This window comes from Symphalangus syndactylus, chromosome 1, assembly GCF_028878055.3.
Source record: "Symphalangus syndactylus isolate Jambi chromosome 1, NHGRI_mSymSyn1-v2.1_pri, whole genome shotgun sequence".
Classification (NCBI taxonomy): Eukaryota; Metazoa; Chordata; class Mammalia; order Primates; family Hylobatidae; genus Symphalangus; species Symphalangus syndactylus.
This window is the reverse complement of record NC_072423.2, coordinates 39407175-39430417: the sequence shown is the minus strand read 5'-3', so window position 1 is coordinate 39430417 and position 23243 is coordinate 39407175. Positions and strand designations below refer to the sequence as shown.

Genomic DNA, 23243 nt, shown 5'->3' with positions numbered 1-23243 from the left:
GTACATGCTTAAACTTCTTCATAAGCATCAGGCACTACACCATGCAGCACCAGTGATATAGAGCATACAGAGTCCCCAGCCCCTGGGCCATGGACCCGTAGTACCCATCCGTGGCTTGTTAGAACTGGGTTACACAGCAGCTAAGAGGCAGGTGAGCATTACTGCCGGAGCTCCACCTCTTGTCAGATCAGTGACAGCATTAGATTCTCATAGGAGCGTGAACTCCATTGTGAACTGTGCGTGCGAGGGATCTAGGTTATGCACTCCTTATGAGAATCTAAGTAATGCCTGATGATCTGAGATGAAACAGTTTCATCCCAAAAGCATCCATCCCCCGCCCCCCATCCAGGCCCAGTCCGTGGAAAAACTGTCTTCCACGAAACCAGTCCCTGGTGCCAAAAAGCCTGGGGACCACTGATACAGAGGACTCTACTTTGAATGGCCCAAGACTGACGTAAGGCCTAAGTTCCAATGTCTACTTTATGATTTTGGGGGGTTCTTCTTGTCAGGCCATCAGCTGACATTTCTTGTAGCTGCTAGTCCATTTGCTTGTGGCCACTACCATCATTTCTAATTTTATAAAATCTCAACTGCTGTTGCGAATTTGCTGCAGTGGGAAAGTTGGTGCTGTATGTGTACCCAAAAGTGACTGGATAAAGGGGCAGGGGAAATACTCCTCTGGATAGCATGCTTTGTGACAATACATTTAGGTCCTTTCTGCTTACTGCCCATTCCTGAATTCATTCAGGATAAGTGCAGTCCTGCCATCCCTCACAGCAAATACACTTAACCTTCTTCCACTTCCAAAACCCCATATGCAGCCTGTGTGCCTGCTGCATCTCCACATCCTCCATTCCCTTTAAATATTGCCTAGTCCATGTTTTTAACACTTCCACCTCTATTCAGTCACATATTCAGTCCTCCTTTTTCCTAAGAAAATTTGTCTTCAAATACTTCGGCATGTGGATGTTTTTCTGTCACACCTTTACTTTGGTGGCTTCTTCTTGATGTTTTATACATTTATTCCTGCTTCGGATGAAATGAAGTGTAGCTCTTTCATCTCTCTGCCCTTCCCTTACCACGTATACATATCTGTCTCCATCATCCCAAAAGTTCTATTATGATTTTAGGTTAACTCAATAATCAATATTTTTAATAGCACTGTACATTGTTAACTGCAGAGCCAGCTAGTGAATTAGAATTACATTTGCTTTCTTGTTGAGTTTTGTCTTTCCTAGAATTAACAACTGCCTCATTTTTCTATTTGCTTAATTTTCTAAGTATCTTTTTTTTTCTTGGCGACACATTCTCGGACCTGTTAGGTACCCATCAATATTCTTTTCCAAATGGCCAAACATACCAGATAAACTTTCCACTCCCTTCCCACCTGCTCTGGTCCTGGTGTTCTAAGGGAAAGGGGAGCAGAAGACCATGGCAGAATAAGCAATTTGTACCTAATCAATTTCCAGCCCTGCATCTCACCCTGGCCCACCACCATGCCCACTGTTCCCATGGCCTTAATTTCCATGGTTCCATTTTTCCAAAGAATAATGGAAAATTTCCATTCTCCTATCTTGGCTAGGGGTCGGCATCTGACTGCTCAGGGTGGAGAAGTTTCCTGAGGCTCCAACTTTTAACCAATTCCTCACTTTCAATCCTGTCTTGTACCTCACTTCCTCCCTACCTGCTGTCTGCAAGCCTTGAGTCTTTGAAGTTGTTCTACAGGATGAATTTTGGCTGTATTTTCTTTGCACTGATTTTGGCTATCAACATTCCAATCAGTTTCCACCTTTCAGATTATTGTACCTTTTCATCCACTGATGCCTCCTCTACCTTCTCTTGTGGGCTGACCCTGTGGGTTTACATTTTATTCCTTTTACTCTTATTTTGGTGTGGCTTTGAGAAAAAGAGACCAACACATATGACTAACCTACTAAGTTGAGTCTCTATGATTATTTTTTTAAAGTAGATTAGAAGTATATATCTAAGTTTACATAGGAGATTGGCCTGATAGCTGTTGGAGGAAAGTTTAATGTATTTTCTTCCGAAGCAGAGGTCACAGCCCAAAGACCAACAGAAACATGGAATGTAGTGGCAAATGAGGAGTAAGATGGATGTTAGGCAAAGCAGAGGTGGAGACGGTGGTGAGCTAGAAAGGGCCAGGGACTCTCTGACACAGTAATGACTCTGCTCCAATTGGACATGGAAATTTGGATCTAACATAGCCAGTTCTTCCCATCTTCCTAGAAAACCCAGTAGTTGATTTGCATTAGAATCTCCTGGTGTTCAGATGTTGGCAATCAAGGTTAATCATATGCCTGTAGAATTCCCACGGCCTGCTCCCACTCACCTTTAAAAGCCTTCCTTGGCAGACCATACTTACCTAAAGTAACCGCATTCCTGTTGGCCTTCTTCTTCATCATTCATCAATCTCTCATTGTATTAGGTAGCTGTGTAAAAATGCACGTGTTTCATCATTTGTTTGCTCCCTCTAAATGTAAGCTCCATGTCTGGAGTACTTTTTTTTACTGCCATTGAATGAAACATCATTTAAATTGGCATAGGCCAAAGGCTATCTGAGCACTGTCTGTGACTACTACTCCCATGCATTTTGCTCACTGCTCATGATCTTAGAGGACTTACACAACCATTCTGAATGTGTCAGAGTCCTTGGTATTGCTATACATTTTTATATGTGTTAATTTCCCAAATAAAAGACACGCATCTTAGGAGCCACAGCTGTATTCTCTCCATCTCCCTTATGCTTTACTCACAGAGAACATTAAATATCTGATTTTTTCAGGAAGATCAGCTAGTGAAACAAACAGGAGTTGAGCTGTGTATGACATAAAGAAAAGCACTGGAAAAAGCATTCAAACTGTTTGAAACAAATGATTTCTGGTACTTTGGCACCCTCCTTACTGCTCCTTAAAGATAGCAACATGATTTGGGACAGGAGGCCTTGATGGCTGGTATAATACAGAAGTCACCAAAAGCCTTGTGCATTTAGGCTGAAAAAAGCTTTTGTGACTTATGTCAAATAAACATGATAATGCAAGCACAGCCCTCTGCAAACAACTGCTAACATGACAAAGGATTCTACTGCTCGAGGCAGTGTTTTAATGCAATAGGTTAGTGTCATTTAAAAAATTCTCTATTATAGGTGCTTAAGGACTTCAGTTTTATCCTACATGAACACACACTGATCCAAAAACCAATTGAACACCATCAGTGTAGGTGTTTTTAACTTCCCTGTCCAACACACTACTGTAAGTTCTAAAACATGGGATTATGTGTGAAGTGACATATATTATCATTCCATGGGAATTTCTGACATCATGGCTAAAGGTAAAGTTTGATGGAATTGTCACTTAGAATGAGGTAGGTTATCCTCCTTTTCCTTTCCTAGCCATTTCGATTAGCTCTCACAGATGCAGAACGTATGGTAGGCAGAGCTACTGTAACCTGTGGCTGACTCTGGAGGTGTGGGTGGAGGGGGTTGAATCTGTCTCCCCTGGACTGGAGCTCTGCCCTGCTCCACACTCCTGGCTCACAGCAGATGTGGGACACTCAACTCCTGACAATGGATGTTTTCTAATAACTTTTCCAGTCCCAAGGTGTCACATGGTCCCTTTTCTGGCCCAGGACAGGATTATAATAAAACTGATGCAAATACCATCCTTGAAATTAATACCAGATAGCCCTTTAAATGGGACAGCCAGAAAATGAAGCCTAAGAAACTTCAGTTACTAAACTTCCTCCATGAGGCCCAAGACAGACTAACCAGCTGAGACTAACATGGATTGGAATGTTTATAAATAAGATTTTTAGTTATTCTCATGAACCTTACTGTGGGCCAGTCAGTTAGCAAGTCCTATATAATGCTTGTTAAAGATCTCAAACTAAGATTTTCAGGGCTCACAGGGATAAAGTGGAATGGAGGAACGGAGACAAGCCATTTCTCCCAGCTGAGTCCATCACGCTCAGGAGACTTTTACCCTCTTCACTTCCTGACCCATCAATGATGTTCCCTTCTTGGCTTTAGCTCTAACCTGTCTCGGGAGCATCTGATCCATTACTTCCAAGTGTTTATTTAATGGGGCCTCCCCTACGGGCAACTTTAAGACAAGTCTAAAATGAACATTTTCTCCTGCCCACTCAAAGCTATGCTTTCTAGCATTACATTCCTATGATATTTCGTTTTTATTGGTTCAGTACCCATTTGAGTGCTTACCTGTGTTGCAGCAGATATAGGAAAGAACGATGAAACTCAAATTTAACTGGGTAGCAAAATTAAAATTTAAAAAAGAGATGCAGCCCTGTCTAGTGGGGAGAAGAGCATGTGAAGACATAAGTGCACTCTTAAAGTGCCACACGGACATGAAGGGGGAACACCTTGCCCCATCCTGAAGTCAGGTATGACATCAGAGGACGGGAATGCCGAGTTGGATCTTTCAGTGTTCTTGAGTAATGTGTATTCTTTTCCTTAGCTCTTCAACTGGAAAGGATCCTTGAGGCAAAATGTTTTTCTTAATATGCTTATTTCCCACCATAATCAGGGCAGCACAGCGACTGGCAAACACTTGATAATGCTTGGGCCAAGGCATCACTGACCCAGGTGCCCAAGCAACAGGGCAAAATTGAAGGCAGCCCACCCACCAGGCACCACGCAGAGCTCTCTACCCACAGGCTGAGCTCTCTCTGTGCAGCTTTGCTCTGAGGAAGTCTAAATGTAGTACAGAATATCCTTTTTTTAATCCTTAGGAAGACTTTCTCCACTGAGATAAATGTAAAGATAAATTCTACCAACCTTTTTCAGATTGTTAAATGTGGAGAGTCCTGCTTCATCATCATCATCACAAACGCACAGCACTTACCATTTGCCCAATGATATTCTAAGTACTTAATATATAGTTCATGCACGTAATGCTCACACCAACCCTATGTGGTGGGCATTATCATTATCCCCATTTTATAGATAAGGAAAGAAGGCATGAGAGGTGAGGTGACTTGCCCAAGGCCAGAGAGCTAATTTTGTGTTACCAGGATCCAGAGTATGCTCTTAGCCACTCCGCTCATCCTTCTGATTTGGGGTGGTAGTCATATCACATCTGCCTTTTGCACTCTGGGATATATAAGTACTAAGATGAGGCATTTGCAAAGACAAAAACACAGTGCTCACCAAACTAACATTTATTTAGCTTTGTTCCCTCCCATCCAAGACTGCTGATCTCTAAACAAGCATCAAAACCTGAAGCTCATTAACATCAGAGTGAGCTTCAATAAGGTGAACACTACAATGATGTACAATTACATCCTAATAATTCAATGCTCAAGAGCCCTGTAAAACTATTGCAAGGCCCAGGATTATCACAGTATGCAAATGCACTAGGAAAATCATTACCTATTTAGTCCTCTTCATTTTGGTGGGTTTAACATGAGAAGAATAATCCATACTACAAGACGAGATTTCATTTTACAGCTGTAGCAACCAAGTGCATAAAAGCTTGAATCTGTCCCAATAGCTTCTAAAAAATTTTTCCCATAGTGGCAGAGGCAAAAATAATGAAATCTTGCAAATGTACAGTTAACAGGACCCTAGTGGACACTAACTTCAAAAATGCATGGTCTATAAGATAATATAAGGCTTGATTCTAGTTTCTGCACTGTTCCTGTTAATAACAATGTCTAATTAAAACATCTGTAAAATACTGATAGTTTTAATTTTACACAAAATTTCCAAAACAACTGTTACACAGTATAATAGGTATCTGCAATGAATAGGTTACTAATGGAAATATTAATTTAAATTAAAATCTGGTTCTAAATTTAAATTAGTCATCTCTGGCTAATGAAGAGAAAAAGAAGTCACCCGTGCTGGGAATACAGTAGAAAATTTAGTTTTCAACATCTGTTAAAGCAAATTCACTGTATCACTTGGGCTAAAGGACAATTCACTTTGTTGCTTTCTGTCTTCTCCATTTGCACATCTGATGGATTTCACAGCTGAACTCAATATTAGAACTACAGCCTAATGCACCTTTTATTACATTACAATATAATTTAAAAACCACCATCAACTTTTCACAGTCTGAAATCCCCCCTCCCTGTTTTCCAGTGAGGAGATAGCAGAGAACACTCTTCCCTGTGGTAGCTTTTCCCCCACAGCCCTGCCTAACCTGATGAATATTTTAAAAGGAATGGCACAAAATCTCAGCTTTCCCTTTCTTTGGGTCTCATCTTCAGTTACAAAATAAAAGAGATTAGCAAGGCTTACTGGCTGGCCGCAATTCAATACCTTTCTTTCTAATTAATGCACAACAAAAGAGGGTTAAAAAGCGATCAGCACTGACTGGTGTCTACCGATGCTGGCACTGAGTTGGTAAGGGATTCATTCCAGACAATAAGAAGCTGCGTTTCAAGTTGCTTCAGATGCACACATTGCTTCACAATAGGTGCTGCAGAATGTGGTCCACAGCATGAGGGAAACTCTCACAAGTTAAGTAAGGAGGTGGATTAATTTTTTCTTCATCTGATGCTCGATATTTCCCTGAAATGAAAGTAAAGCCAGTAAACACAGGCTGCCACGAGAATGCTAAATTCATCCTACCCCATGAGCACCTGGGTCATCACAGAACCACCCTTACAGTTATGAGAGAATCAGGGGCCGCACATCTCCCAAATCACCTTTTATTGAGGCTTCAGGATGTAAATAAGGCAATTCAAAGAAATGTCACATTCAGCCTTTCCCCAGGCCCTCTGGTCATTCACAATGGACAGCCACAGGTACTGGATCGCCTGACAGCTAAGATTCCCTTCACATGTTCACAGCTGATGAAATCATTTTCTTTCCCCTACCCTCAGCTCTAAAGATAGATTGGTGATTAAATTAATGCTTTAAGATGGAAGCCCAGACCCCAGAGGGCAGAGGACTCATCTGCTCCCAAAGGCAACTGGGAACAGGATGTGCTGCTGCCATGCAGGGATCCAGGCAGCCTGGGAGCCCAGCAGATGAGAATGCCCTGGGTTGGGGAGGAAAAGAGTGATGGATGCTCACAGGCCTGGGGCCAGGCAGGACAGGCCACTTGGCATCAAGCAGCAGGCTCACTGCCTGACTCTCCCAACCCTGGAATTCGAGATGGCCTGCTGTTCTAGCACCTGGCACACAATTTAACACCTCAACACAGCAGAGGAACCATTCCACAGTGGTCACAAACAGCTTTTACAAGTCAGAAGGTGCACAGTCCCTATTTAAAGACCCTTTAATGGGTCCCAGTGCCCTTCAGAAATAATCCAAAATCTCTACTGCTGCTTACCAAGCCCTTTGTCATGCAGCCCCAGTGACCCTCTCACCTAAGCATGTGCTACTGGCTCACCAGGCTGCAGTCCCAGATTGGACCTGCTTTTCTGAGGGCCTTCACACGTGCCATTCCCTTGTCATTCCATTATTCTCACCTGACTACCTCCTTCATGCTTCAGGTCAGACCCTACCTTCCCATCCAAATTAAACCCCCTCCCTGTTATTCACCTTGTTCTTTGCCTTCACAACATTTACAACAATTTGTAATTACGCATTTATTTGTTTAACATCTGTCTCACATTTAAGATGACTAAGTTATTTGAGAGCAGGGACTATATCTGTTATATGTCCCAATGTATTCCAAGTACCTAACAGTGACTAGCACATAGTAACTATCCTGTAAATATCTTTTTAAAGAATGAATGGAGGGAAGAAGAGAGGGGAGGGAGGAATGCAGAATGCAGCTCCTGCCCTGTAGCCACCAGGGCTGCCTCTGCCCTTCACCTTTCTCCTTGCTCTCTCATCCCTTTGTGGTCTCTGTTGTTGATTCTTCTGCTTTTCCCAGTTTTCTCTGCCTAAACTCAGCTCTTTCAACAACAGACCTACTGTTTTCTACAACTACTTTAAGAGGCTTTGCCAGACAAACACAAAGCCTGAAAAATCCTCTTGTCCACATCTTTGCATCATGGTGGAGAAGACGCTTCCTGTCTTATCTTACTGATTATAACTTCTTACAGGAAGGGAGCCAGCATCAAATGTACAAAGGTAATTAATATATACCTCACTCTCGTTAGCACTCTGAAGGCACCTGTCCATAGTATGGTCCCCGCAGCAAGCTCTACTGCCAGTTTTCTTCCAAAGCTTAAATATCATTAAATATAAACTCCTTCACAAGGTTTCTATTTGATCTTACAGGTAAGTTAATGACTAAATATTACTATATGACCTACTTTCTGGATCCAGTGGTCTAAGGGACAAATAAATAAGCTTCCTAGCCATGGAGTTAAAGGCTTTTGCTTAGTCTGGCTCTGCAAGTGGGGTTTCTACAAAATACAAATCGACAAAAGTGGCTTAGGTATATGTTCTAGTTCTAGCACCTAGCACATAGCAGGGGCTCAGCAACGTTCATTGAGTGAATGGAGCTGCCTGCATTGCTCATGGCTGACTCACTCACTGCAGCAGCCTGTGCTTTCATGGATGGATAAATGATGAATGGAGGGAGAAAACAGGATGCTATGTTAATGATATATGAAGGCAAAGATCCTATTTTTTTTTCTAGATGACTGTTTCACATGCTAAACAAATTCTGGTTAGGACTAGTCAAAAATCTTTAACACATAATTGATCAAATCATATTGAGCATCTACCTTGTGCTACCCCTTTAGAAACAAAATTGCTCAAGATGATCCACAGAAAGCACTTGTTATTGAATATGCATTAAAATATTTATGGTTATTTTCAACACTGGGAAGCCTAGCACTTGTCCATTGCACCGAGTTAAAATTTACCAATGGAGCTGGCTGTTCCACATGTTTTTGGAACAGTAGGGTTATTTACAATTTTTCTGACCAAAAATCAATGGTACAAATATGCCTGTTTCCAAGAGCTGTACTTAGTTGATTTACTAATTACACATTTTGGACTTGATTGTGTTATGCTGATGGCTTCTCAGAGACTAAACTGATGCCTGTGAAAGGCCGGTCACAACCAAATGCCAGTCAGAATAGACGATAGAGCCAGTGGAGACCAGCTGGGGAAGCTGGGCCCATCAAGACACTGGCAGAGGTACCATTTTGAAGCTCAGTGTAAATCCTTAATTACATGAGCTACAAAAAAAAAAAAAAAAGAAAGACTCATGGGAATAATACACAAGAGCAAAAATAGTTATCTAAGGACTTCTTCAATAATGAGAAAATAAAACAGCAAAAGGCAGGAATCTGAAAAGAAAGATACATGGAGGCTGACGAGTGTGGCTACTTTTCCAGACTTCATTCTTCCTCTTTTCTGCTTATATCACAGGGCTGTTATGTTCCTGGGAAGGTGATCATTTTGACTGAGACATTCGAAAAAATCCACTGTGTTAATTCTAGAGTGACTGGTGTTACTATCTGCAAGGCTCCAATGTTCACCTCAGGCCCCAGGCACAAGCAGACAGTGTTTTCACTCTTTGTACAGACCTTTGCCACATACTTCTTATTCAACTGTAGCTCCATCTACACTTCTTGTTTCTATTTGAAATTCAAAACAGATTTCAAGCAACCACATTTTCTTGAACAAACATCATAGTCACTTTTTCTAAAAAATTCCCCAGTTGTAACTCTTCTTTGACTTTATGTTTAAATATTCCCTTCTGTAAACAGTCTATTACATAGTTTTACTACTATGACATGAAACCAGGCAAATGAGCTCACAGAGACATCTATGGAACCACTTATCTGCTATTTGATTTATAAGAGTTAGATGATGATTCTCAGACAAGATTTCTGGCAGTCATGTGCTGTTAATTCCAAATGCAGCAGGTGCCATTTGGGGGCAGCATGCAGGGGAAGAAGGGCTTTTCATTTCAATGGTAACAGCTCATTAAGTTCCCAATGCAATAATATTCGGCCCCACTAACAGATCTTATGCCTGTTCTTTCTTTACCTCGAAAGGACTTTATCAGTCCCACTCTACACAGGATCTAAACTATGAGGGCGAGATGGGACCAGTCCAATCCCATCATTCTTACAGGGCCTGAAAAGGGGAAGAGCCTTGACCCGAGTCTCACACAGCTAGTTAGTGCAGAGCTGAGACCAGGACCCAAGGCACTTAACCAGTCTATGGTGGTCATAATACTGTATTAGCGAATCTTCCCCACTAAAGTCTTTCCTTTTTCCTAAATTTATTTGAGATACCATACAGAGTAAACCTAATTGTGCAGGAAATACTTCTTAACCTTTTGCTCACCACAAACAGTAAGTAAACATAAAAAAGAGTTTTTCAAATATTTTTGTAAAAGTTCAAACATTAACACAAAGAATCAGATCATTTAGCTGGCCAGTTTCCTAAAGAAATCAGTATCACAGTCGTATAGCCAGCACAAAAATAAAAGGTATTTTCACAGAGCACCACCACCCATGGTCCTTTGCTTCATCCCTCTGTGGTGAACTGTACATCCAGGAAATAATATAAATGCTGTCAATCAGGAATGGTTATCTCTGGGAAAGTATTAAAATACCTCTGAGCCCTGATCTTCCTAGCTTTGTACAGCATGGGCCCTTCCCAATTGTTTCCTATAATCCTAAGCCGTTTTATTTTTGCTTTGTGGCAGAAAGAGAATAAAAGTGCCCAGGGATCTGCCATTTCTGCAAAGATTGTTCTTTAAGCAACTGTGTATTCTACTATTCTGTTTTAGAAAATGCTTTATACAGAAGATACATACCAGTCTTTACTAAGATGCCCAGCATGCCGACATCTTGAGCCCCACCAACATCATCCCTGCAATCCTAGAAAAGCATAAAGAAAGCATTTAGTCCAGTGTCTTCAGTAAGCTAGCCAACAAACCTTACCAACTGATTTATTAGGCTAGGGTGTCCAACTGTAATGCCATGCTTTTACTGAAATAGAAAAGAGAAGATGTAAAAGGTGAATCCACATGTAATACTCTGAGGAAGCATTCCAAGTTTGGAAAGGGAAGTATCTCAGAGGTGGAAGGTATACAATAGAGTAGTAATCCTGGTAACCAAACACAGAGAGCAGAGTTACAACTACAATTCTCTATGCTTTGCCACACCTACATCTATTTATCTCCCCATTAAACAGATCATGGAAAAATGCATTCTATCCATTTGGCAGTAAATAATACAGCTGCAGACAGGGAATGAGCTAGATTCAGAAGATAGCTTTTCTGTGGACCACGTAGTATGTTATCCTTACTTTCCATCCCATTGTCCTAACAGGTAGAATCAAGTCAAATCCAGATACTTAAACAGACTCTGAATGTCTGATGTTCACTTCACACTTGGGAATAACAGATCAGTCTGAAAAAGAAGTTCCTCTAATTATCATTCAAGACAAGGATAAATATACTTGGTTAACTTCAATGATGATGAACGCCAGGTAATTAAAATTCCAAGGACTGAAAGAAAAATCAAAAAAATTAATCTTGCCACCTCATGTTTGTAAGCAGGATTGATTCAGACCATGCCTGAAGAAAGTTTTTTTTTTCCTTAAAAACCATTAATATTGTTCAACAACAGCCCTTGAAAATGAGTTTCAGAATGTCAAAATCCTCATTCAAGGTCCAACTTCAAACCATTTCTGTTACAGCTAAACTTGCCCTGCTGAAGAGTGGAGATGGGGGAGAGGAGATAGGGAGGTGGGAAAACGTGAATGTGGACAAGGAGACAGGGGAACCGCCACTTTCCTGGATAACCAACAACCCTCCATGCAGCACAGCTGTTGCAACCCTTCCCACCTCTCATCCTGTTGCAGGGCCAGCATCTCCTGGGATAAAGAATTCTGAAGGCTCCAGCTCAGATAACCACTTCTTTAGACACATTTGTCTAGGAAAGGCTGCTAAAGGCTTGCCAAGAGGAACAGGTGTGACTCAAAAGATGGTTTCTCAAAATACTACTGAGCTCAGTGATTATCCTATTCAATTTTAGGTGAATGATTATAGAAACAGAAGATAAAATCAGGAGGGCTGTGATACACATTTCCACCATCACAACTTAAAACAGCTAGGGAGGGAGTCCCGAGCTCAAGCTTTACTTCCAGCTGTGCTACTAATTAGCTATGGGAATTCAGGCTTGGCGATTCACCTCTTCGGGCTTCAGTTTCCCAGTCTATAAAATGAGTTTTCATCCAGACATTTGTGATGATCCCTCCCAGCTTGACATGTTATTATTTAAAAATTGAAATATAATCCTGGCCACCAACTTACCATGTGGCAGTGTGCTTTCCAGCTGTTTTCCCATCAAGACACACACGGGAAATAACATTTGCCTAGTACACTGGGGTAAACTGACCAGGTGCTCATGGCCACAGGTGACCAGCCAGGGCCTCCAATCATCCCAGGCTCAGCCCTGCCACTCAAAGGGCTAAGGTGATCAATATCTTTAGCTATTTGTGGCATACAGATAGAGAAGTTCTTCCATAAAGCATATGCTAAGAAAAAAAACAATAGTGGTAGAATTCTTTGGTATAGGTTCTCATTTGTGTAGTGGTGTTCCTCAAAAAGACATTTAAAGCATTCAATTGACTTGCAATATAAATGGCTTTTGAACTATATATATATAAATATATATATATTATAGGAGTTAACTACATATATATGTATCGTAACACACAAATCTCCTATTACACTATGGAGAAATGTCAGAAATAATAAAAATTTCAGTTCTTTAGAAGAATACCACTAAACATCGACAGGAAACTTCATTTTATAGGTAGCCATTTATATACTGCCTACATTGTCAGTAACAGAATGTCCCCTTTCCTAAAGCAGTGTTTCCAAGCTGGCTCTCCCAGCACGACAGGTGAGCCGGGAGCACCTGCTGGGCTCTTCTACTTACATCTCCTATCATGACGGCCTCCTCAGGTTCACAGCCAGTGCCCCGCAATGCTTCCAAAAAGAACGTCTTCTCTGGTTTTCCCACAACTGTGGCTTTGGTATCTGTGGCATACTCTAAAGCAGTCACAAATGGTCCAGGCCCCAGGGCTAAGCCATCTTTCCTCTTGTAATACCTGGCTTTGTGGATTGCTATCAGAGGTGCCCCATCCAGGAGTAACCTAGAGAGAACAACAAAAAAAAAGAAACTGGCTAAAAGCAAGGCTTTTATGACTGGGAACGAAAGTCAGACTTACAAAGTGGCTTTATTCACACCCACAGAAACAAATAGTTTCTTATTAACTTTTAATGACTTGCTGTCTTCTAATGCATTCACAAAGAACTGCTGGGAATTACACTCAGATACACTAAAGAAAGGTGATAGATTATTAAATTTGGGATTGCTTCAACCTTTAACCTTTAGTGGTTTCAGACACTACCCAAATCACCAGGGAAAGAGAATTAAGAGAACTAAAGCTAAATAAGACACTCCAGGGAAGAAGCTTAACTTAATGAGACAAGTTGTTTCAACCTTCCCCAATGGTAAGCAGGAGGCTCCTGAGCCTTTTACAATACTACACAATTGTTGCTGCAGTGACATTAAGTTAACTCCTAAAATATCTGAACTCCTGTTTCCTCTACTCCAAAATGTAAGTTTCTTTTTAATTCAGAAATTTTTAATAAAGTGTTTTACGAAGAGTTTCTGCTTGCACTTTTACCTCTTTTACCTTTTGAATGCTTTCAACATTATTTTGCAAATCAGGCCATCTTTCCTGAAGAAAAAGATTGATGGGAGACCCTTCCCCATCAGGTCCCTTCCTTTGTCCTGATATAGGACGAAGAATACTCTCACATCAGACAAAAGGACATAAAGAGTTTTCCCATTATTTTGATAAGCAAATTCTACCTATAGCTAAGAATCCTCATTAGTGACTCAGGCAAAACAGCAAGTCAAAAAGTCCCCAGAAATTTAATACTCATTTTCCAACACCCAACCTAAAACAACTGCCATCCATCATAATAATACAGCCTTTAGTCACATGGCAGAAGTACTCACGCACATATTATCATCTAATAGCATGCGGGACATGATATATTTCTTAAACTGCTTTTAACCAATGTAATAAATGATCTCACTAGCTTAATTTACTTTAAGTCATCTACTTAGTTAAAATATTTAGTATGTCCATCAAGGAAGAATTCATCATATCTTACCCTTCACAATTATGAGTAATTAAGCGCTCAGCTACGAAACTGCTAAATTATTTTTGTCAGTGGGCATGGAAATGCCTTCCTGTGGGAGATGCAGAATTCAGACATTTATGATTAAATATTTTATTATGTAAAAACCAATACTATTACAGGGCCTTACTGTTAGTTACTACACATTGCTCACAGCACTGGACAGATCCTTCAAATTTATTCACTAATATTAATACAAATTTATTTCTTAAAGCTGCTCTTGAAATACAACTATTAGGAAATCTGGCAAAGCCATTCTGTTGGCTTTAAAGACCTACAGCTGACAGTAATGAGTTACTAACAGGTGACTTACCTATCTCTTCTCCTGTCACCCCACCCCCAAGCCCACTTATTTGCTACTCTACCACGGAACTAGAATTCTTTATGCAACAGACCTCAAAATTGCTTTCCACTTATATAGCTAAACTGAAAACTCACTTGATTTAGCTTTGTTAATATTTTATCATATATTAACTGGGGATAAGACTTATCAGCTTGATTGATGTGTGTACTTAATTCCCAGGCAGTACTTTAGTGCCTTCCCTGGAAGAGCTGAAACTGTGGGTTCCTCTACACTTCTCTAAATGGGAACTGGTTCTACACTAGGCTGGAGAAGTATTATACATCTCTCAGGGAAGCAGTTCTTCCTTCTACTGTTCTTCTCTGCATAGCATAAGCTTTACCGAATCTTTGAAGAGCCAAGGCATATTAAGGATGGACTGAAAAGTAACTGTTCTCTAGAACACAGATTAAAAGATCTTTTATAGTTAAACATTTTTAAAAATATCACAGCCACCCCAATACTTGGAGTATTTTTATACTTACTAGACAGGGCAACAAAAGGTTGGCTGTGACTATGGCTTGTCCCTCAAAAATTTATCTGTTGGGAAATTAATTCCCAATGCAACAGTGTTGAGACGGGGGCCTTTAAGCGGTGACTAGGTCATGAGAGCTCCACCGTTATTGAAGAACTAGGTTAGTTATTGCAGGAGTGGGTTCCTGATCAAAAGGATGAGTTTGGCCCCCTCCCCTCTCTTGTGTGTGTGCTCTCTTGACCTTCTGCCTTCTACCACAGGATGATGCAGCAAAAAGGCCTTCACCCAGTTCAGGCCCTTCAACCTTGAACTTCCCAGTCTCCACAACTATAAGAAATAACTCTGTTCTTTATAAATTACCTAGTCTCAGGTATTGTTATAGCAGCACAAAATGTAAAAAGATAGTTGTTTTTAATACAGAGATAATATGTCAGCAGAAAATCTGAAAATTTTCTGTCTACCTATAAGCCTATTGGAGGCCAGGCATGGTGGTGGCTCATGCCTATAATCCCAGCACTTTGGGAGACCAAGATGGGAGGCTCACTTGAGGCCAGGATTCCAGACCAGCCAGAGAGACTCCATCTCTAAAAATAATATATATGTAATTATTATAAGAAATAATTATGCAACTTGCTTTATTGTGATACTCATTTTATTGCAGTGGTCTGCAACCAAATCCAAAATATCTCATAGACATGCCTGTATTTGGAAGAATACTAGATTGGTTTTTGGGTTCCGGGTTTTTGCTTCTGCAATAAAAAGCAAGTCACATAATTATTTCTTATAATTATAATAATTACATATATAATTATAATAATTACATATATATAAAATTATAATTATATTTTAAAGGCACAAAGAAGGCCTAATTCAAAAATTTCTGGCTATAAATTCCATGTAGGTGAATAAATAAAGTGCAAAAAATCCTAGCCCAGGGAGCAGGGCTACCATATAAAAATCTCAGGCAGAGCAGCAAGAGAAAGCTGAAGGAGTGATTTAAATTTTGAGCCACACAATTCCTCAAAGCCCTAGAACCAGAAATACCATTTGACCCAGTAATCGCATTACTGGGTATATACCCAAAGGAATATAGATCATTCTATTATAAAGATACACGCATGCATATGTTCACTGCAGCACTAGTCACAAAAGACATGAAATCAACCCAAATGCCCATCAGTGATAGACGAGAGAAAGAAAATGTGGTACATATACACCATGAAATACTATGCGGGAATAAAAAGGAATTAAGTCATGCCCTTTGCAGGGACATGGATGGAGCTGGAAGCCATTATCCTCAGCAAACCAAACACTACATGTTCTCACTTATAAGTGGAAGCTGAACAATGAGAAGACATGGACACAGGGAGGGGAACAACACAGACTCGGGCCTGTTGGGACTGAAGGGGAGGGAGACCATCAGGAAAAATAGCTAATGCCTACTGGGCTTAATACCCAGATGACGGGTTGATAGGTGCAGTAAATCTTCATGGCACACGTTTACCTATGTAACAACTCTGCCCATGCTATACTTGTACCCCAGAATTTAAAATAAATTTAGAGCCACAGAATATTACTGAAAAAGACCCAAAGGAACATCAAGTCCAACATGCCCTATTTTACAGATGAGATCACCTGAGATGCTGGCACCAATCAAGGAGAGCTAGAACCAGTGCTGGAACCCGGAACCTGAAAACCAATCTGGGATTCTTCCAAATACAGGGATGTCTATGAGATATTTTGGATTCAGCTGCAGACCACTGCAATACAGCAAGTATCACAATAAAGCGAGTCACATAAATTTTGGTTTTCCATAGTCTATTAAGTGTGCAACAGCATTGTGTCTAAAAAAATGTACATGTGTTAATTTAAAAATACTTTATTGCTGAAAAATGCTAACAATCATCTGAGCCTTCAGGGAGTCATAATCTTTTTGTGGGCAGAAGGTCTTGCCTCGATGTTGATGGCTGCTGATGGATCAGGGTGGTAGTCACTGAAGGTTGAGTCACTGTGGCAATGCCTCAAAATAAGACAACAATGAAGCTTGCTGCATCAATTTAATCTTCCTTTCATGAAAGAATTCTCTGTAGCATGTGATGCTGTTTCACAGTATTCACAACAGAAACTCTTTCAGAATTGTGAATCAATCCTCTCAAGCCCTTCTGCTGCTTTATCAGTTAAGTTTATGTAATATTATAAATCTTCTGTTGTTATTTCAACAATGTTCGAAGCATCTTCACCAATAGATTCCATCTCAAGAAACACTTTCTTTGTTCATCCAAAAGAAACAACTTCTCATCCATTCAAGTTTTATCATAAGACCGCAGCAATTCAGTCACATCTTCAGGCACTGCTTCTAATTCTAGTTGTTTTGCTATTTCCACCACATCTGCAGTTACTTCCTTCAATGAAGTCTTGAACCCCTCAAAGTCATCCATGAGGGTTAAAATCAACTTCTTCCAAACTCCTGTTGATGTTGACATTTTGACCTTTCATGAATCGCAAATGTTCTTAATGGCATCTAGAATGTTGAATTCTTTCCAGAAGGTTTTCAATTTTCTTTGCCTAGATCCATCAGAGGAAATCATTGTCTATGGCAGCTATGGCCTTACAAAATATATTTTTTAAATAGTAAGATTTGAAAGTCAAAACGACTCCCGGATCCGTGGGTGGCAGAATGGGTGTTGTGTTAACAGGCATGAAAACATTAATCTCCTAGTACATCTCCAACGGAGCTCTTGGGTGACCAGTTGCTTTGTCCATGAGCAGTAATATTCTGATGGGAATCTATTTTTCTGATCAGTAAGTCTCAATAGTGGTCTTGGAACATTCAATAAGCCATGCTGTAAACAGATGTGCTGCCATTCAGGCTTTGTTATTCCATTTATAGAGCACAGGTTTTAACTTAAAGTCACCAGCTGCATTAGCCCCTAACAAGAGAGACTGCCTATCCTTTGAAGCTTTGAAGCCAGGCACTGACTTCTCCTCTCTAGCTATGAAAGTCCTAGGTGGCAACTTTTTCCAATGTAAGACTGTTTCATCTACATTGAAAATCTGTTGTTTAGTGTAGACGCCTTCATCTATGATCTTAGCTAGATCTCTGGATAACATGCTGTAGCTTCTACATCAGCACTTGCTGCTTCATCTTGCACTTTAAGCAAGTTTATGGAGACAGCTTCTTTCCTTAAACTTCATGAACCATCCTCTGCTAGCTTCAAACTTTTCTTCTGTAGCTTCCTCACCTCTCTTAGTCTTCACAGAACTGAAGAGAGTTAGGGCTTTGTCTTAAGGGAATTTTGTGGCTGGTTTGAGCTTCTATCCAGGCCACAAAACTTTCTCCATATTAGTGATAAGGCTGTTTTGCTTTCTTGTCATTTGTGTGCTCAATGGAGTCTTGGCTATTTGGCACAAGAGGCCTAGCTTACAGCCTATCTCGGCTTTTGACATGCGTTACTAACCTTACTCATTTCTAGCTTTTGATTTTAAGTAAGAGATGTGTGATTCTTCCTTTCACTTAAACACTCAGGGGCCACTGCAAGGTTATCAATTGGTCTAATCTCAGTATCACTGTGTCTCAGGTAATAGGCCAGAGGAGAGGAGAGAGATAGAACAGCTGGTTGGTGGAGCAGTCAGAACACACACAACATTGAATTTGCCATCTTACATGGGCATGGTTTGTGGCTGCCCAAAACAATTACAACAGTAACACCAAAGATCACTGATCACCACAACACATAATAATAATGAAAAGTTTGAAATATTGCCAAGAATTACCAAAACGTGACACAGAGACACAAAGTGAGCACATGCTTTTGGAAATATGGTGCCAATGACTTGCTCAATGTAGGGTTACCGCAAAATCAGTTTGTTAAAAAAAAAAAAAAAAAGAATGCAGTGTCTGTGAAGCACAATAATGCAAAGTGCAATAAAAGGAGGTATGCCTGAACACTATGCTGTCTTTCTAAATAACCATTTCCCCTGAAGATGAAGCATGTGGAAATGAAATTATACTGCAGATTAAGTACTGGTCAAGCACCTACCATATGTCCAACATCAAACTGGTAAGTCCCTCTCACCCCACTCCTCAAAAGTGTTCCTTTCCCAGTCTTTCCCATCTCAGTAATTTCTCCAGTTACTCAAGCCAGAACCCTATCAGTCATCCTTGATTTCTCAATTTCTCCCACACCTCCACATCCCTATTCACTAGGAAATCCAGTAATTTCCAATTTTGAACAAAAATTAAAATATCTCAAAACTGTCTTACTCTTTCACCTGAACTGTAACAGCCTTACAACTGGTCTTCCTGCATTTTTCTCTTGACCTATTACTCCAATCCATTATATAAGCAATAGCAGGAGTTTTGAAAAGTGCAAATAGATGTGATCATGTCCCTCCCCTGCTCAAAATTCTTTAATAGCTTCTCATGGCAACCAGCATAAAATCCAAAGTCCTTAGCACAGTCTCGAAAGCCTTGCCCTATCTATCCCCAACCCCACACCTCCACTCTCAAGTTACCTTTCCCATTATTGACTGAGCTCCTGCCACAATACTCTGTTCTCATTTCCTCAAAAAATGTCAAGCTCTTTCCTGCTTCAGCCCCCATATGGTGCCCCCTCCTCCTGAAACGGTTCCCCATACTTTTCACATAGATTTCTTCCACTCATTTGTCAGGTTTCAGCTTAAATGTCAGTAAATCAAAGAAGTCATTTTTAATCTCTCTTTAAATAAAGTGGACTCCCTCCTCACATTTGGTAACTATTTCAACCCCTTTTTTCCTTCATATCACTTGGCATGATTGGTAACCCTTATCCTATTGTGTTTGGTCTGTCTTCCTCACTAGAATAGTCTCCATAATGCCCATCAATTGTACTCATCACTGAATTTCCTACTTAAAAAAAAGAAGGCCTGGTACCTTTTGCTAAATGTTTATTCAATAAATTAAATCATGGATGAACCTCTGCATGCCTCAGTGTCCTGACCTATGATGACTATTTTTATTCATAAATGTAGGAAGTATAGTAACTATCCTAAAAATAAATAATGGAGAGTCACTTCACATTTGTCAGCTTCGGTTTCAAATGAAGCAGTAAACTAGTTCAGGGCTTTTCAGCACTATTTTAGGCCTGAAAATGCCTGCTGTGGGGGCTGACCTATGTATTATAGGATGTTTAGCAGCATCCCTGGCCTCTACCCATCATATGCCAGTACCACCCCTCTCCCTCAGTTATGACAACCAAAAATGTCTCCAAACCTTACCCAATATTCCTTAGGGGGCAAAACTGTCCCTGATTGAGAACCGCTAAACTAAAGTAATGCCAAAGTGTTAACATTCAACACAATTAAAAGTAATACCAATCAACTCAACAGACATAAACTATCAAAAGTTCAAATTAAAACTAGTGAATCATGAAAAACACCAAAGGAAAATCCCACTAACATTTAATTAATTGAAACCCCCAAAATACCTCCAATGTCACCTTGACACAGTAATTCTCTCATTAATTACTGAAAAAAATGTAGTGAGTTTGTAAAGACTCAATGTTCCACATAAAATAAAAATCTAAGAATATTATATATCCAAAGTGAAAGATGAAATGAAAAATTAAAATAGAAGATCTAAGACAACTTCAACACTGCTATTTCTACTTATAATCAGAATTTTTAAAAAAAGTTTTTGAAGTCTTTGGCATTAAAAACAAACAAACATAACTTACTGACCTAGTAAGAAATACTCAAAGTGGTAAAATACTGAAAGTTCTACCCCTGAATTTAGAAGTAAGATAAGGCTATCTACTATCACCATGTCTATTAGGAGTGCACTAGGAGTCCCAGACAGTGTAACATAGCAAGAAAAACAAAAAGAATTTTAACTCTGGAAGGAGACAATTAAAATTGTCATTATTGTCTACAATTGTCTATATAGAAAATGCAATCAAAAAGATTCTATTAATACAAAAATTTATTAGAATTAGCAAGTAAATGGAAGAAGACTGCTGAACAGAAGATTAACATACAAAAACACAATTAGCTTTCTATGTATTAGCAATAAGCAAATAAATAGGAAATTTAGCAAAATACAAGGCCAGGCACAGTGGCTCACACCTGTAATCCCAGCACTTTGGGAGGCCGAGGTGGGTGGATTGCCTGAGGTCAAGAGTTTGAGACCAGCCTGGCCAACATGGCAAAACCCCATCTCTACTAAAAATACAAGAATTAGCCAGGCATGGTGGCGCATGCTTGTACTCCCAGCTACTAGGAGGCTGAGGCAGGAGAATCGCTTGAACCTGGGAGGCAGAGGTTGCAGTGAGCTGAGAGCATGCCATTGCACTCCAGCCTGGGCAACAAGGGTGAAACTCTGTCTCAGAAAAACAAAAACAAAAACAAAAATACAATTTACAATAACATCAAACAACATGAAAGACAAGAATTTAACAAAATGTCTAAGACCCACATTCTAAAAACTATAAAACACTGATGAGAGCAAATGTAAAAAAACAAAAACAAAACAAAACAAAACAAAAACTAAATAAATAGAGACACATTTTATTTTCATAGACTGGAAGATATATTATTGTACAGATGTAAATACTGTCCAAATCCATAGATTTAATGATCAAACTCCCAGCAGGCTTTGTTTGTGAAAGTTAACAAGTTGATTTCAAAATCTGTGTGGAAATCCAAAGGAGGTAGAATAGCCAAGACAATCTTAAATAATAAAGTTGGAGGATGTACACTACCAGATATTGAGGCTTTTTATGAAGCTACAATAATCAAGACAGTATGAATGGCAAAAGTATAGATAAAGAATCTAGTCACTTGATTTACATCAAAAGCACAATTGCAATTCAATGGCGGAAGAATGGGTCTTTGCAATACGTGTTGCTGGAACAACTGAGTATCCACAGATAAAAATGAACTTCTATTTCACACAATTCACAAAAATTAATTCAAAATGGATTCTACACTTAATTGTAAAAGTAAAACAATAAAGCTTACAGAAGAAAACACAGGAAAATATCTTCATGACCTTGGGGTAGGCAAAGATTTCTTAAACAAAACAGAAGAAAATACCGACAAATTGAACTACATCAAAATTAAGAACCTGATGTTCTCATACTATTGAGAGAGTGAAAAGGCAAATCAAAGATAGGGATATCTGTGGTACATATATTCAACCAAAGTCTCGTAAGACATAACACATTAAGAACTCTGAGGCCGGGCGCAGTGGCTCACGCCTGTAATCCCAGCACTCTGGGAGGCCAAGGTGGGCGGCTCACCTGAGGTCGGGAGTTCGAGACCAGCCTGACCAACACAGAGAAACCCTGTTTCTACTAAAAATGCAAAATTAGCCAGATGTGGTGGTGCATGCCTATAATCCCAGCTACTCGGGAGGCTGAGACAGGAGAATTGCTTGAACCCAGGAGGCAGAGGTTGCAGTGAGCCGAGATTACGCCATTGCACTCCAACCTGGGCAACAAGAGTGAAACTCTGCCTCAAAAAAAAAAAAGAACTTTGACAATTCAGTAAGAAAAACACGTTCCAATCAGAAAACGTAAAAGATTTGAATGGGTGCATCAAAACAAAAGATATCCAAATGGCTAATAAGTATAGGAAAAGATTTCAACAGCATTACTCATCAGAGAAATACAAATTGAAACTGAGGCTGGATGCAATGGCTCACACCTGTAATCCCAGCACTTTGAGAGACTGGGGCACAATGAGCACTTGAGGTCAGGAGTTTGAGAACAGCCAGCAACACAGCAAAACCCCACTACAAAAACAAATTAAAAATTAGCCAGGTGTGGTGGCATACATCTGTAGTCCTAGCTACTTGGGAGGCTAAGGCAGGAGGACCTCTTGATTCCAGGAGTTTGAGGCTACAGTGAGCTATGATAGTGCCACTGCACTCTAGCCTGGGTGACAGAGCAAGACCCTGTCTTTGAAAAACAATAACAACAACAACAACAAAAAACAAATAGGAACTCAGTAAAGATACCACAATATACACCAAACAGAACAGCTACTATTAAATAGAGAATATGGAGCATTGGAACTCTCATTTGTAGCTAGCAAGAATGTATGACTTGGTACAATCACTTCAGAAAATTGTTTGGCGATATTTACTAAAACTAAACAATTACCTATCCTACTATTGAGCAATTTCACTTTTAGATATGTACCCAAGAGAACTGAATGCACATGTCCCCCAAAAGACATATGCAAGAATGTTCACAGCAGTTTTATTCATAACAGCCCAAACTGGAAGCAACCCATGCCCATTAACAGCAGAATGAAT

The 23243-nt window shown here is 40.0% G+C and overlaps 1 protein-coding gene across 6 annotated transcripts in view; it reads right to left on the bottom strand.

Moving 5' to 3' along the window:
* Positions 1–5178: 5178 nt before the first annotated feature.
* Positions 5179–23243, bottom strand: part of HDHD2 (haloacid dehalogenase like hydrolase domain containing 2) — a 47447-nt gene continuing 29382 nt past the window's right edge. For 5 of the 6 annotated variants that reach the window (XM_055233307.2, XM_055233316.2, XM_063640014.1 and 2 more), the window contains 3 exons: positions 12856–13072; positions 10722–10785; positions 5179–6550 (listed from right to left, as the gene is read on the bottom strand). In XM_055233307.2, coding sequence (XP_055089282.1) covers positions 6447–6550; positions 10722–10785; positions 12856–13072 — 385 coding nt within the window. In that variant the 3' untranslated portion in view covers positions 5179–6446. Of the gene's footprint in view, positions 6551–9204; positions 9529–10721; positions 10786–12855; positions 13073–23243 lie in introns of those variants that run through there. The other variant, XM_063640015.1, reaches the window with a different exon arrangement.